General features: G+C 40.3%; 2 protein-coding genes across 2 annotated transcripts; both read left to right on the top strand.

The window, feature by feature from the left end:
• Positions 1-54: 54 nt before the first annotated feature.
• On the top strand, positions 55-3,869 carry atpv0e2 (ATPase H+ transporting V0 subunit e2). Its single transcript, XM_077719566.1, has 4 exons — positions 55-283; positions 995-1,042; positions 1,343-1,441; positions 1,718-3,869. Exons 1-3 carry the CDS (start codon positions 180-182, stop codon positions 1,434-1,436), a joined length of 246 nt encoding a protein of 81 aa, XP_077575692.1. The 5' UTR covers positions 55-179; the 3' UTR covers positions 1,437-1,441; positions 1,718-3,869.
• Positions 3,870-5,187: 1,318 nt separating this feature from the next.
• Positions 5,188-15,803, top strand: LOC144198052 (uncharacterized). Its single transcript, XM_077718853.1, has 11 exons — positions 5,188-5,502; positions 8,544-8,607; positions 8,786-8,853; positions 8,935-9,051; positions 9,121-9,444; positions 9,505-9,799; positions 10,996-11,172; positions 11,251-11,440; positions 12,232-12,305; positions 13,077-13,205; positions 13,487-15,803. The coding sequence occupies exons 3-11, from the start codon at positions 8,845-8,847 to the stop codon at positions 13,597-13,599; spliced, it is 1,428 nt and encodes a 475-aa protein (XP_077574979.1). The 5' UTR covers positions 5,188-5,502; positions 8,544-8,607; positions 8,786-8,844; the 3' UTR covers positions 13,600-15,803.
• The last annotated feature ends 80 nt before the right edge of the window (positions 15,804-15,883 follow it).

Genomic DNA, 15,883 nt, shown 5'->3' with positions numbered 1-15,883 from the left:
ATTCTGAACGGCGACCAATAAAAAAATAGAACCTCTCAACCAATCACCTTGACCCTTTGCTTAGCGGATAGTGAACCTTAATGTGACAACCGATCTCAGAGCAGCCATTGATGCTCATCCGATTGAGCGACTAGGCTCAAATTTCTTTTTAAAATCGCGTTTCCCCCTTATCTGGAGCCATGGTTTCCCACTCCCTCGCCCTGCCTATGATCTGCTTCACCACGCTGTGGGCGCTGGTGGGGGTCGTCGCTCCTTTTTTGGTTCCCAAAGGACCTAATCGAGGGTAGGTGATTTTTAACCAGCAACGATCACCCTACATCTAATTTGTATCGTTCATTATTGTGCGATTTTGTATAAACTCATTGCTAAAATATCCTGCATTTGTTTCCTTTCTATTGCTATAAGGATAAATACTAGCTTGAGTACAAAGCCTCTGGTATGTGACGTCACAATTGAGTCTGTGATGGTGATGGAGATTGGGATGATGATAACCATAGAACTGGAAGATTGACAGGCACCATGGACAACAACCAGTTCATCTTATTTAGAATTCTTGTTTTTGTTTTGCAATGATTATCTGCCTCAAAAATATCCTGAGCATCTGCAGTCTTTGAATTATGATATTACAAACATATGTTCTCAAATATTTTCTTTAAAAAGTCAATTCGCTACACATTTTCTAGTTTTGAGTTTATAAAAACGATCCTTTAGTAGATCCCAATTTCAAGATAATGATCTTAGTTATTTTTAATTTTCTAAAATACCGAGTAAATGTGCACAATCCCTAAGGTACTAACCTACAGATTTCTTCCAAATTCTTTTAGTTTTGAAGTAAGTAAAGTCACAATTCACATTTGCTGGGTCTAATACCACCATACGGCAGCAACACAGATTTACCAAGATTTAAGTTTACTCCATCTAAAAAAAATGTTGTCCCAGGATAAAGTTTCCAGTTCTTCTAATTTGAAATATCATATAATGTCATTTTTTCCAGCGTGATTGTGACCAGTTTGATTCTCACCGCCGTCTGCTGCTACCTTTTGTGAGTACTTTGTTACAAATATGCATTGTTCCAATTATTTTCGTCCGCGGTACATTATAAGGACAATTCATCTAATGCTTTTAGATATCATGTTCTTGCAATTAATATAGTAGGACTTTTCCATATTCACATAGAGGAAAAATAGTCAAATATTTACTCCTAAAACGTCACTAGGGTGAGCCAAACTCCATCTGAACATTTGCTTGAAGTCATGATGATGCAGTGGAGATTTTTTGGGAGTATGATGCATATTAGCAAAATGTATCCTACATACACTGATTTTTGGGTGTTTGTCTCCAGCTGGTTAATAGCCATCCTGGCCCAGACAAACCCTCTGTTCGGCCCTCAACTGAAGAACGAAACTATTTGGTACCTGACTTACTTCTGGGAGTAGACCAGGTGATACGAACACACATTCGTGGTAAATATTGTAAACATGGTATGGCAGTGGTACATCACATAACATTAGAATTATACACTGTTCTATATGAATAAATATCATGGCCTACATTATATTTAGTCATATTGAACAGTATATAAATCTAATTTTATGTGATATACCACAGCCATGATAAATTATAGATGAATACTTAAAATATTATCTAATCCTGCCAAACTAGTTATGTCAAAATGTTTTTTTTTATTTAAATATTTTGTTCTTTCTCTTTCTGACAGCTCTTGACATCACCAACCTGGATCTAACCTTGAACGTGTACACACACACACAAACACACATACACACACAAACACACATACACACACAAACACACACACACACATACACACACAAACACACATACACACACAAACACACACACACACACACAACCATATGTAAAATGAAGACTACTGTACAGTTAACAATTATTTAAATGAGTGTTGAACGTTATGAAAATTGTGCAATGTGTTAGAATTGATGTTTACATTTTTCAAATGTCTTTTTTTTGTGTTTGTCCCCTCTGGATGTTACGACCTCAGTATTAACGTAACCTCTACCCCATGCAACATGAAGGGAGACCACCTCATCGTTGTTACCAGGGTGATCTCCTTGAGACACACACACACACACACACACACACACCATGATGCATGCAAGATGGATTTCAATCATTACATATAACATACACCAAAACATCTTTTGACTAAAAGTAGCTGGTTTGTAAAACATATCATCCATAGTGCAGTAAAACTTTGAACGTTTGATGCTAATTGGTTTAAACTCAGTTTTCCTAAATAATAAGACAGGAAAAAGCATATTTGGAATTCAATTTAATTGACTTACGGGAGTATAATAAGTGTTTATACATTATTTTACAGGTATTTTCCCAAAATATTTAAATAATCTGTGGCCTGCATTTACTCTACACACCAGTATATTTCATTTTGTCATTAGGTAAAAACAGAACTTCAGATGTTGGACTAGGATAAAATAGAGTAGAAATCTCTATGGGTTTTCACATGAAGTTCATTTTAATTTCGATTTTTCTTTTGTCCAGCTTAAGTGGAATGAAAAATAAGCCTTTTGGAATATTTTCAGTTTTGTCAATCTTTAATTATACTGTAAACAATATTTTCAAAAAAAAGTGCAGTCTATTTTTTTTAATGAGCAGCGACACCTGAGTTGTAAATGCCACTTCCTCTGTTTATTCTTCTCTTAACTAATTCAAAGCCAATCATTTAAAAAAAATCACCATTACATCTTCTCTTAACCTGAATATTTCGTATATAGAAGTATTCATAAGTATATGTACCACTGTAAATGTTTCTGGCAATGAACAAGTTAAGAGCCCCTTTTTTCGCTCAAAAAATGCCAAAGAAAAAGCAAACCGAGCGCTCCACATCTCATAAATCCTCAGGGGAATTGAAATTTGGAGGTTCCGGATTATAAATTGCTTTTAACATAAAGTCTAAACTGCTAGCTGTTACCACAACAAACCCCACCTACCCGCCCCACCATTCCCAGCCCCACAAATTCCCAGCATCCTTCCTCGTTCTCCTTTTTATTTTCCTTTAAACCACAACGCTTCAGCCAAAAATAAAGAGAAGAATCCAAATCAAAATAAAATACAGCTACTTTTTACAAAGACCAAATTACTTTGTACCTTATCTGTCCCTGTTGTGGTACTGGCCTGCGTCCTCGGGACCCCAATTCTCAGAAAACCCCCAAATAAGTCTTCAAAAGCCATGCCTGTAAAGACACAGGAAGATGACCATTTTTGACTCATTTTGTCCAACTTTACTGAGCTGCATTAGAGACAAACTCAATTTTTTTGCCACATTGCTCCGGAATTTCACCCCAACAACTCAACACATAACCAAAAGTAACTGAGAAAAACCTTAAAAACTTCTAAAAATGTAACCATTCAAAAACAATTACATTTGCTGGACATGTCTATCATTAGTAGATCAACAAAAAAGGTCTATATAAAAATATCTTTAAAAAAATGTAATCTTAAGCTTATTTTAGCTAAGGCTAACTTGTCTGCGAAATATGGCTAACCCAATAGCTACAAAATCTATCATGACGTGACGGAATTTCCTTTTAATATGCCGTGGCTAAAAAGAAAACTGAGTTCACAAAATACTTTTCCCCTGTTTTGGGTGGATATGGTGTCAAATTTCAAAGTTTTAGCACTCTGCATTTCACATGACAACTACTCCACATTGAATAATATTCCTACTTTCTGCTTTTAATATCTGCTTGTAATCATGTGTGTTCAAGGGGAGTCACTTTAACAACAACAATGTCCATCACAGCTCTAATTGTAACCCTGTAGTGCTGTTATGAGTGTAAAAAAGTGGAAGAATAAACAAAAATACGACTTTACGTCTTAGAATCCCATGTTAAATAGACATTTCTGAATCAACACAGCCACAATACATCACTTGTTCAGCAGTTTATTTTTCTATTTTTGGGGCAAAGTGTCGAAAATAAGACTTAGAAGTCTCATATGCTAAAAATACATGCTATATTCATCTCCCTTTAAATTCTGCTAAATGTCACATTTGTCCTGACCAAGCTGTACTAATCCCCAAACCGCATGTGATTGAAAAATAAATGCACACACGCACACAAGCAAGCGTGTGAGCTTTATAGTATATGGGATGACTACACAGATTATCCCTCTGTTCGTAAATAGGCCATGATGTGTTAATGCATCAACACTACCAAAAAAGAAGTCATTATTTATGCAGGCAGCTATAGGAGGTGGCCTAGATAAAAAGATGATAGTATTCATTGCCTTGGAGTAGATAAAATACCTTTGGTGCATATATTTGGCCTTCAGAAGGACTACTTTCCACTCACTTCTGATTATTTCTTGGAAATAATTTCTTTCAGAATGCTTGAATAGAAAAAAGAATTAGACGTATGAGCTTGAATCCAGGAGGGTAAATAACAAAAATAACTTCAGAACTTGAGGTGTTCATAAAAACCTAAGGAAAACTATCATTATTTGTGAGCAGTTAGCTGTGTAAATGTTTTTGAGAATACAGATATTTAACAAAAACAACTTGAGGTAACATTATCAAAAGTTGATGTTTAGTTATACATGTAAATATTACTCTTTGGTTTACTAATAATACTATATAAAATGTTTTATAATTAAAAATTCGGAGGAGGAGCCTTTAAGTATTTGGGATGGCTTTGGGTTCAATGGGTTCACATCTGCTGCCTCTGCGGTTGTGTCACTCCGCCCCCTTGGAGAAATCTGCGTTTGTAAACATACGTCACTTCCTCTGTCACGTGATCCTAAATTAATCAAGTCCGGGAATTTATTAAAACAAAGCGTGCAGGACTCAACTCACCATTGTTCTAACAGGTGTCGAATTTTATTATGAAAATTCACAGAGGAAATACAGGTGCTCACCTTGTGGAATTTTTTGCCATTACTTTTATTGTTACAGTTGACTGTCGTACCTATCTGCAGGTGTATTCACAGTTGAGGCACTTAGCACTTTCAATAAACCAACAGTAATTTGAACTAAATTATATTATTTTACCTACTTTACGCAAGCCTCCCCATGGCGTCTCTGCCCTATCATGTCCCTAGCGAAAATGGGCTGCACCATTTTGTGAGGCCGCGGGGGTGCTCAGTTCTACCGCCCCCTGTCCCTGGCCCCCACCAACTGAGGCCAGGGAGACAAGACGATGATGACGAGGAGGCGGTGTCAACCAGCCACACAGCTGTCGTTTAGGTGCTGTGTGTCCGCCGTACAGCGAGGCTTCACTCGGAGTAAACTGCCCTCCCTCCCCCGGGCTCGGAGCGGGACTTCCCGGCCGAGCGGCGTCCACTGAGGTCGGCCTCCTCTTCCACCGCCGTGTCGTGAGGGGATGCTGCGCGCTCCGAAACGGACCAAGCAGAGGCCCCGTACCAAGTCGGACATTTTTGTTTTCTATCCGGTGTCTGGAGGAGCCTTCTCTTCTCTCCCGCGAGGGGGCCATCGGAGGACACTGAGAGGTAAAACCCACCTCGCCTACCTAAGCGCACACACCCCCACCACCGAAAAACAAACATTCACCCTAAAACATGTTGCTCAATAATATTTTGAAATAAACACACACAAAAGTCATACCAAGACTGGTAAAATGATCTGTTTCATGATATACAATAGTGGCTTGTTTTGCGTAAATATTACACGGGACACTAAAAATGTGTTCACCAACAAGTTACGCATTCATTATTAATTTCAAAGTTGTTTTCAAATGGTTCTTCTGCCTTCATTGGAATGGTGGCGTGTTTACAGAGTGAAGGAAGCCTGTTTTTATTTGGGTTTTGCTCAATTTTGGGGAGGAGCGTTTTAGCGGCTAATTGGGCTAAATGGTAGCGGGGCTCATGTTTGGTACTCTTGGGCCTCAATGGCAGGTGGACACGCATCAGTCCAACTTGTTCTGTCCTCCAAAAAAAAATACTATGCTTCTTAGTTTGATGTTTAAAAAAGACCGAAGAACTTGCTATCCGTTGAAAACGCCTGCTTCGAAATGGCTCGTATTAAAAAAACATGTTTGACATCCGGTGGCAGTGCCAGCTGTGGGCCCGTTTTTATTGTCTGCCAGCTTCGCCATGCACGCCGAATTATATAGACTTGCTCAATATTTACAGTGGAGCACGTGGTTTGCTTGTAGATTTACGTTGAAACATGAGTAAAAGTGTCTGGAAGTGACGGGGGCTGAGGCTAAAGTATACGGCGCTGCGTTGATCATGCGACCGACCGCTTGTCTGCCATCTCCGGGTCTGCTCTCGTGTGTTCCTGCTCTGCTACTTCTGGCTGCGGCTTCCAGCTGTGCGAGCACACGGCACCGTCAAGGCCCACTTGCTGCGCTGTAACCACCGTTTAATTTGCGTTTACGCGAGCTGGTTTTGGAGGTGAAAAGAAAGGTTAGTGGGGGTTCGCTCACTTTAGAACCGAAAGGCACAGGGGAACCGTGCCATTTGGTTCTCAATGATCCGGAAAAAGTCACAAAAATATCATGTAAACACTTGTCATAAGCATTTACATCACTATATGAGTTTTTATGAATGATTAGTAACCTATGGATCTTTTTTGTTGGCTTAAATTGGCCACTTTGTCCAGTCTAGACACCGATCAGCCCGTCCCACTTTGTTCCCCGTCTCATGCACGCTCCATGCGGCCATAACATGACTACCACCCGCCCCTCTCAAGTATCTCGCTTCCAGACAGCCCCCTTTCACTTTCTCTTTTGGATAAATCGTTCCTCCACATCTCAACAAGCTATACACATATAAATGTATATACTTAAATAATCCCATTCACAGGGCTGAGCTTTTTTAAGAACCCCCCTACTGCTAAATTCTTAGTCTGGGCACTTGGACCACAAGGATTTGGACCAAGAGTCCATACATAAAACCACACCGTCTTTATGCTATAATTAATGTACGGAAGCATAACTTTCCATGTGGTGATGTGAGAACTTAATGTCCCGTAAGCTCATTTTTGTGTTTGCAAAACCATTTTACCCATTAGAAGAGGCCTATGAAAACATTTTCATTTTTAATGTCATTATCCCTTCCTCTAAAAATGACTTTATTGCATATATTGAATTGGCCCTACGTTTCTTACACGTTTTCAACAAGTTGAGGTTTGTGAGGGCTGGCTCATACCACATATTTTGAAAATAAATTGAAATGAGGTGGCATAGTGGGAGAGTGGTTAGCGTGTCTACCTCTCAGAAATGTAAACAATGTATATTAATATTGAAAATATTGTTTTACGTTATGTTGCATATCTGAGTCTCAATATAATAGGGTCATTCAACCATGATTAAAAGAAGTGAAAATTTTAAATTTTAAAATGCCAAATGTTGACTGTTTGCTTTACACTGCCCACTAGTGCTTTGAACTATTTGTTACCATCACGAGTGAAGCTAGGTGCCACCATGTGCTAAATGCTACTTTTCCAAAAGGCGTGCCAGCAAGGCGCTATTAATGCCGCCCTGCCCATCCTCATTTCCTCATTCCTCAGCTCAGTCTGCCAAAAACGAGCGTTATGGCATTGTTCTCCCAATCGGGTCAAGCGCTAGCTGTATTTTTCCCAGAATGTTGGCATATAGTGAGCTGTAGGGCTACTGTGAGTCTTTGTGTTAGTGTATTACTTAGTGTTTCATCATCATGCTTCTTCACTCCTCTGCCTTCACTGCAGTGCAATCTGACTTTTTGGCAAGCTGCAGAAATCCCATTGGTGGATTGCAACCAGCGGTGAAACCAGGGAGCCAATGTTAAGAAGGAGCATTCGCTACACAAGATCCATAGTAGGCTATTTCCTTGCCGTAACATTAAATGGAGATCCAGCGTATTAATCCAGCACTAAAAATAGTTACTAGCAATTCATTGAATAATGTATGGGTCAAAATACTATCATTCTTTCCTGCTTGTTGTTATATTCCGGTTTCCTGTAGTTCCCACCAATGTAGCAGACCCGTAATAGTTGCTAGTCAAAGTTTTTGCTGTAGAATTGTGCTATTGTTCATTATGATTAGCCAGATAGAACATTAGGTTTTGTTCCCATGTTACAGAGAAGGCAATGTTCAGAGGCCACATCGGCTGCAGCAGCTTGTTGTCTAGCAAATGAATAGAGCCTGGAGTATTAATACACCACTAAATATAGTCCAGAGTAAATCACATTTCAACATCAAAGAAACTATTTATTACTGTCAGGACTGATACAGCCGCATTCCCACCTTAAGAAAAGTTTTGATTCTTTGTTAACACTGTTGGTGCTACAACCAGCTGTTCTCCATTCTTGTGAGATTTCCGGATAATTGACCATGGAATGGAAATCAGACAAAAATGATGCTCTTTTTAGATATTTGTCACATTGATTTGCAAGCAGATAATTTTGGATTGGTCGTCACAGTCCCCACAATGCAATAAATAGTGTGGGGACATAAACAGAGTGGAAGGCTAATGTCTTTGGTGAACTAAACTTTCTTGGGGCCTTCTAGTGAACTTTTGTTCAACTTCCTGTTATTATTATTTTTCAGCGGGAGAAAAGTCTGCGTCATGTGAAGAAGTCTCAACCTTGAATATCTCTACTGTCATTCTGAGGTAAGCGTCCAACAAAAATAACTGTAATCCAAGATGATCACAATAGTTAAAATCAGCCACCAAAGCTACCTACAATAGCATCAATGCTAGCATCTGCCGGTAGTATGATAGTATGACGACTGTTGTACCGAGTATTGTGTATAGTATAAAGTGAGTGTCTTTTCATTATTTTTTTCAGTCCAACTGACCAGAAGTAATTTGACTACAACTTGACTCCACCCATCTAAGGCCACGGGCATGCCTCAGGTAAAGTCATTGTCAGTATGACTCCAATGATTTTTAATATTGCATGTAGTGATCACCTGTGTTCTTGTGTTTACCATTTAGCCGGGAATGAATGGGATGGAGCCTGCTTTTGGCGAGGCCTACGGGGGTCACCGGGCTCTACTTAGCCCCTACCCAATGGCCATGTCACCTCAAGGGGGCAGGACCGAATATGACCAGGTCAGAACTATAATTTGAAACCCTAAACCTACTTTGAAAGCCCAAGTGCTGATTTTCTTTATTGTCCAGAGCATTCTCCTCATGCTGGGTTCTCCCGCGTCCCCCCGCAAACGGCCCTTTGAGTTGCTAAGCGACCTGGTGGACGATGGCGGCTTGGGCGAGGATCTGCACGCCGAACGTTGGGACGTATCGGCTCTTGATGAAATGGCCCGGTACACCAAATTGGGCTTGGGCGTGGTCTCCGAGGACGCCGTACTCATGGGCCGGTGGGGAAGGAGCCGCGAAGAGGACAAGGTGGCTGAAAAGGCGACTAAAGATGAATCCGTTGTCGCGGGACGAGGACAAGACAGGGGTGGGAGGAAAGCCAACAAAAATGAAGTGTACCAATCACAGGTATGGGAGAACAATCACATTACCAATCAGACACAGGTATATGACTTTTTATCACCTCAGGTGGCCCAGGAGGATGCGCCAGCGTCAGGATTGCTGTTGGAACACTGCAGTGAGGAGCATAACTATTCCCTTAGCCAGGGAGGAGAACCAGTTATTGCCCAGGGTGTCCAGGACCAAGCTCAACAGAAACAAGAAGAGACACAACAGGTTCAGGACCAGGAGAACATTGAGGAGAAGGTAGAGATTGACGAAGAGGACGAAGAAGAAGAAGAGGAGGAGGAAGAAGATGAAGAGGAAGATGAAGGAGAGGAGGAAACAGCGGCAGATCTCTCAAGCTCGTCTGAAACTGAATGTGGTGAGTTTTTTTTCTTTTCTGAAAAGCTTGCCACGCTGTGTACGTTTCCAGACCTCAGACCACGTCGTATGTCCTTCGTGGCCAAGGGCACAAGCTAGCCACACATTGGCCACCAAAGCTGCTGCGGTAGTACTTCCCGGACAAGATCAACAATATCCTGCTTTTTTGGAGTCACTTCCCAGAATCAAACCAACCTTACACTACCAACATGTCAATTGGGGAGGACAGGGCATAATAAATACAAGAGAAAAAGCTACAGTCAGTAAATCAAGTTGAAAGTGTAGAATTTGTTGTGGAATGAATTTGTAAGGCTTAAGAAATTCATCATTTCAAAACATTAGCTTACACTGAAACTATAACCCTTCCATATAAAATCTAATCTTTAAATTAAAAAAAAAAAATACAGTAGCTTGGAACCGTACTCTAAATCTGGTAGCACAATAATTCAAGGTAATCCTTCATTATGAAGTAACTTGATTTGTGTTTGTATCTTGAAAGGGTTTCTCATCAAGCCTTTTTGTAACCTGAATGTTTTGTACAAAGTACCATTTGTAAGAAGAGGTGTAACTCTATTTTGAAACTTTATTAACATTTCCTAAACCTCATAGCCCACCAAAATATGAGAAGTAAATTGTCAATCTCCATGATGTGAACCGGCAGTCTTGTTGACTTGATTTATTTCTTTCTACATGTGTGTCACTTTGTGTCACACTAAAGCGAAGTAGCTGAAAGGGCATGGAAAGTTCAGACAATGTAGGCCAGATGTCACGTTGTATAAACAAGTGGTCGTGTGTGTCTGTGAGTGTGTGTTTGAGTGGACAGAAGTGGTGTGTGTGTGTGTGTGTGTGTGTGTGTGTGTGTGTGTGTGTGAGTGTGAGTGTAATTTAAGCTTGGTTGTAACATGAACTCAGTTAAAAACAGTGCTTTTTCCAGTGGTGTGTCTAGGAGGCAGTGCCGGGTGCGAAGAATTATCACACTGGCATTACAGTATTTTTGTAGATTTTGGTTTCTATATTAGTATATTGACTCACTTGGCTACTCTATTTGTTATTCTATCTTGGTTTTATACTTAAATTCAAATTGTATCACAGGATTGAAAAATATTTCAAGCCCTAAAAGAGGATTTGGTACCTAATATGAAATTGTCCCTCCAAAACCTTAATCTAAACTCAAACCTGAATTTGAATGTCTTTCAGAGGCAGAGGTGGAGCCTGTAAGACCACCTGGCGAGCGCCCATCCAAGCGTCGCTGCTTCTGGGAGTACCGGCGCTCCCGGGTGTCTGCGGCGAAGAAAACAACAGGTGGAGGAGGAGACGACTGGTCGCTATCATGGAGCTCCAGCACATTGCCTAGCACACTTTACCTACGACAAGGTGACAACATGGCATAAATAAATACCCCCAAAAATGGAATCTTCCAATTTTCTTCTGAAAAAATGTCTGATTCTATAGGCAAAAAAGGAAGACGCAAGGCTCGTAAGACAGATGCCAGCGACTTGACTCCCAACCCGCAGAAGCTACACAACATTGGCGAGCAGCTGCAGAAGCTTAACGCCGCCATCGACAGCATGGGGCCCGTTAACGACCTCCCCGCCGTCGCCAGGGCCAGATCACGCAAAGAAAAGAACAAGCTAGCATCCAGGTACATACTGGGTCATTGGACCCTATTAATTTCATCAAAAGTGAAACTTAACTTGCCTCAATTGATTTTTATCTGACCTTATTTATTTATATTATTTCATAAAATTTCAATGGGAAAACTCACAAAAAATGCAAATAAATGTCAGTATGTCCTAACAGTGGCTGACTTTTTACTATTTTTGCTCATAAAATGTGAGTCTTTCAATGTATTTATTTGGATCCATAAACCAACAGACAAAGCTCCAAGACCCTAATTTTCAAGCTTAATTTTGCCCCATAGAAAACCGTGACTTTAGTTTGACTTGTCCACCTTCCCACAAGCAAATTTTTTTCACAACGTCACAGTGACTCAGACGCATGGATTGAATGAGTGGAAAGCTGGAAAGCAGACGGGATACGGGAAGGTCATATGGAGTTCAAATGAGTGGGAGGGGAGTAGAGGGGGGGGGGGGGGGGTTGGATGAAATGTCCATTTATTATTGCTTTCTGGGAATTTTGCCTAATAATGACATTAGCAGAAATGTTGTCCCGGAACCTTTTTGAATTGTGTCCATAATGTTGCCTGCTATCGTTTTTAAGTAACCTGCACCAATGTTTCTTCAATAAATACTTGGCTATTTTACGTCATTTGAAGAAAAAAAATGAGTCTCTGGTCCAACCTTGAACACAATGGCCTCCAGGGATGTATTTGTCTTAACTAAAGAGCGCTTTATTTTGTAGGAATGACTTTTTGTTCATTGTTTTTTTTTGTTAGTTGAAATCATGCTTCATCACTTCTTTTGTGTGTTATAGGGCATGCCGCCTGAAGAAGAAAGCACAGCATGAGGCCAATAAGATTAAACTGTGGGGACTCAACCAGGAGTATGGTCAGTAAAAAAAAATATATATATATATGTATATATCACTCTTTAAACTAGAGTACTGACAGGTGCAAAATTAGTTAACATCTTGCTCCCATTTTCTTCTCGTGTGAGGGTGTCCCAATACTTTCCTCCCACTGGCGAACGTGCAAGCTGCTTCTTGATACAATATGACATCATCCACGCCTGCACGCATCCTTGAAATTTGACAGCTGCCTTTTGTCTTTGTAGCGTTTTTGCAAGCGTTACACCTCTTTTGTTTTTGTTATTTACTCCCCAACCCGCCTCGCCTCGCCGACATTCCGCTCATTCCTGCTTGCTTACTCAAGGATTTAGTGGCCCTGTATACTTGGGCTTGACAGGAAATGCATCCACAGAGACATTTGTGCACTTTTAAGCTTGCTTTCTTTTTAATTAATAGATGATTAGTCTACAGAAATGGTTACATTGTTAGCTTTTTGATACTATATTTTGTAGGTGCATCATTTGCTGATCAGTACATTACATCATAAGATATAACCGATTTTATTTGTTGATCATGTTAAGAATCAGTTAGCCACATTAGCTTGCTACCACATTTGTGGTGATTATATGACCATGAAAATGCACCTGGTGCATATTTTGATACTTTCTGAGACATTGTAGCGTTTACAATTTTTACATTTGTTGCTTTTAGCAAGGTTAATGTGTGATGGGATGGAATTTGTGTTTACATAGTTAGTATTTGTAGCAACTTGAAGGTTTTCTGAAATGATTTGTGCTGTGTTGTACCTGTAGAAAATCTCCTGGGTGCTTTGCTGCGCATCAAGGAGCTGATCCGGCAGAAGGTGGAGAGCAGCGAGGAAGAGGACATGGATGAGCGAGGAATGACACGCCGCCTGGAGGACATCCTCTCTCAGTCCAGTGGTCAGAAACTCCCACACAATAATTTTCATATAACAGAAAATCTCAATTTCATACACATGTGCTAGTATTTTTTACAATGAATTTTAACTCAAGTAAAAACACAATTTCACCAGAAATGACATTTTCTTCTTTCTGATTGAAATGCATCATTGATACGATAACAGCTTGATTTCCCCATTATTTTCACCCTGGTTGCAGTACCATTTTTGGCCACTACTCTTTTATATTGCTCCTGAATGAAATAATGTAAAGGTACTGAGTGTCAAAAATATTATTTGCAGGTCCTTTAGTCGCTGGGCGGACCAAAGACTTTGTGCAGAGGATCCTAGCGGCCAGCGGGGGTCCTAGCCAGCACAAAGCGCCACCCAAAGAAAGAAGCCAGGTGGCGCTCTAAATCCGACCCCTGGATGTTGCGAGTTGTGAGTGTATGCTGCTCTTGTAAAATACTGTAACCCCCTTTTCCCCACCGTGTGCTGTATTCGTACCCCATTGTGCCTATAAATAGACATTGCACTGTTTTGTAGATGCCCTTAGTGGTCCGCGGGGGGGGGGCACTAGCGAGCCGAGGCGCCTTTGAGAGCAGGGGTTCTCAAACATATTGGGTGCGGAGATTAATCTTTTTGCAAGAATTGCCTTATGATCTTTACGGCAATTATCATGTCAGCCCAAATTAGGCCATAGTCGCTAATAGGTAACAATTTATAATTTTATTTTTCATATACGAGCACCATTTTTTCACCTGTTTGAGCAAAATCCAGGAAAGCCGCTCACTCGCTTGGCGTTTCAGAGTGCCTTGGTGTCCCGTTAGGTATGTTATGCTCCACTTTCCTTTTAATGTTACGCAATTATGGCCTCTCTCCTCCCGCTCAGCTGGCTTACATTTCGTTACATTGCCAGACTTTAACCCGTGTGGTGAGTGAGTACTTGTACATAAATAACATTGTTTTATATTTTTCCGTATCTTTTAAAGATTAATTTGCCTTAAAATGATGCCTTTTAATATTATTTATTGGTAATGTAGCTTGTTATTGGAAGTGTTGCACACATGAACTGGAATTGGATTCTTGGTTCAAATGTATTTCTTATCAAATTAAGAATTAAGATGTGGGTTCTGTCACTAACTCTTATGTTTAAAAAGTGAAATGAGATTTTGGCTTTTCAAAAGCAATCCTCCAATATGTCCCCCCCACTCCGTCCCTCCCAGTCCCAGAGTTTAGGGACCGCCCAAAAAACACAGTATTCGACATATGAAATATTGCATCATAAAGAAAGACGCAACCCGATTATTCTCACAGGGGTGCTGGAGCCTAGGCATTGTTACGCTCCAGCACCCCCTGCGATCCTTGTGAGGATAAATGACATGGAAAATGCTAATTTCGCAATTTGGATACATGTATCGTTACAGGCTTACCTTTGACCTTGAAAAATGTTACACTACTTTTCTTATGACTTAAGGGCAAGTAATCCCGATGCACTTAGACAGTCTATTTTTTTCGCAGGGGCTTCTTTTAATTGCACAGTTAATTTGTTTTATGGACCCGTGTTTGAGAAGCACTGCTTTAAAGGACGCCAGGGGGGGTCTCTTTGTTTAAATAGAATGTGGCGAGTCTTGATGTTTGAGCAGCTGTAAGCCTCGCTCCCTCCCTCACCTCCCTCCCCCACGCCACTTGATCGCCCTCCTCTTCATCATCTCGTCGCCACGTTCAAAAATTGCACCTTACTTAATCCAAAGCGACCAAAGAGAGATAAAAAAAAACACACCAAAACCTTGCGCACCTTGTTTTTATTTTGACTGAAAAAACACCAGCATGCCCCCCCACTCCCCTACGAAAAAGCATTTCAGTGCCCTCATGCTCGCCCCCCCAACTGATTATGTAGCGCACCTTTGTAACCACAAATTTAAACTCTTAGAGAGCAAATAATGCATTTTAGCTTTAATTTTTATTTTAACGGTGGTGTGTATAAAAATATGTGGATATACGCACACACAATGGGAGAAAAAAGTATGGAATTTCTTACTTGTAATCAACAAGGTTGCTATAGCAACACTGACAGATTTTGTTTTTTTACTGAAAATCATGATTGGAGCAAAATGTCTTGCAGTGATGAGAAATTCCAATTTTTTTTTACTTCCTCTTTATATATTAACTGCACTCATAAATAGTTTGTGATATTGGGCTTTGAGGCATGGACAATACCAGGGGCATCCACTAGGAGGCTGGAGAGCATGATGCTATTTGAATAATTTTAAGAATTGTAATATTATTGATTTTTTTCATCCTTTATAGGGTAGCCATTGACAGCACTCTATGAAATGAGAAAATGTTTATCAGTCAAAATGAATTCGACGTATAGTGCCGTCAATGGCAGGTAGTCACTTAATTTGATTGCCCTATAAAGAGTTGAACATTTTTTTGGGACAAAAATAAACCTGAAGAGTTCCTGGAATTGGGCCTCAAAGCCTATTATCCAAATTCCTTATGAGTGGACTTTACTTTATTTTTGTTGGCCATGTCTGCCTTTCTTCTGTGAAGCTGTTAGACCGACTGTGTTCAAGGTCTCTAAATGTTGTGGACACGAAAGAGAGAGTGAGGGGGGGGGGAAAAGAAGAAGAAAAAAGAATAATTTAGGACCCTTTTTGAATTGCACTGTGGTTCGAAAACTACGCACCTTGCTTG

Source organism: Stigmatopora nigra, chromosome 6, assembly GCF_051989575.1.
Source record: "Stigmatopora nigra isolate UIUO_SnigA chromosome 6, RoL_Snig_1.1, whole genome shotgun sequence".
NCBI classification, from domain to species: Eukaryota; Metazoa; Chordata; class Actinopteri; order Syngnathiformes; family Syngnathidae; genus Stigmatopora; species Stigmatopora nigra.
Note: the sequence above shows the minus strand (reverse complement) of the source record. Positions and strands in the feature narration are given on the sequence as shown.

Excerpts from the sequence above, each read along its gene's own strand:
- LOC144198052 (XM_077718853.1), top strand. Across the intron at positions 9,052-9,120 it reads GCAGGACCGAATATGACCAG|AGCATTCTCCTCATGCTGGG; the intron begins GTCAGAACTATA and ends TTTATTGTCCAG. Across the intron at positions 9,445-9,504 it reads ATGAAGTGTACCAATCACAG|GTGGCCCAGGAGGATGCGCC; the intron begins GTATGGGAGAAC and ends TTATCACCTCAG.
- atpv0e2 (XM_077719566.1), top strand. The coding sequence starts at position 180 with ATGGTTTCCCACTCCCTCGCCCTGCCTATGATCTGCTTCACCACGCTG. Across the intron at positions 284-994 it reads CCCAAAGGACCTAATCGAGG|CGTGATTGTGACCAGTTTGA; the intron begins GTAGGTGATTTT and ends CATTTTTTCCAG. Across the intron at positions 1,043-1,342 it reads GCCGTCTGCTGCTACCTTTT|CTGGTTAATAGCCATCCTGG; the intron begins GTGAGTACTTTG and ends GTTTGTCTCCAG.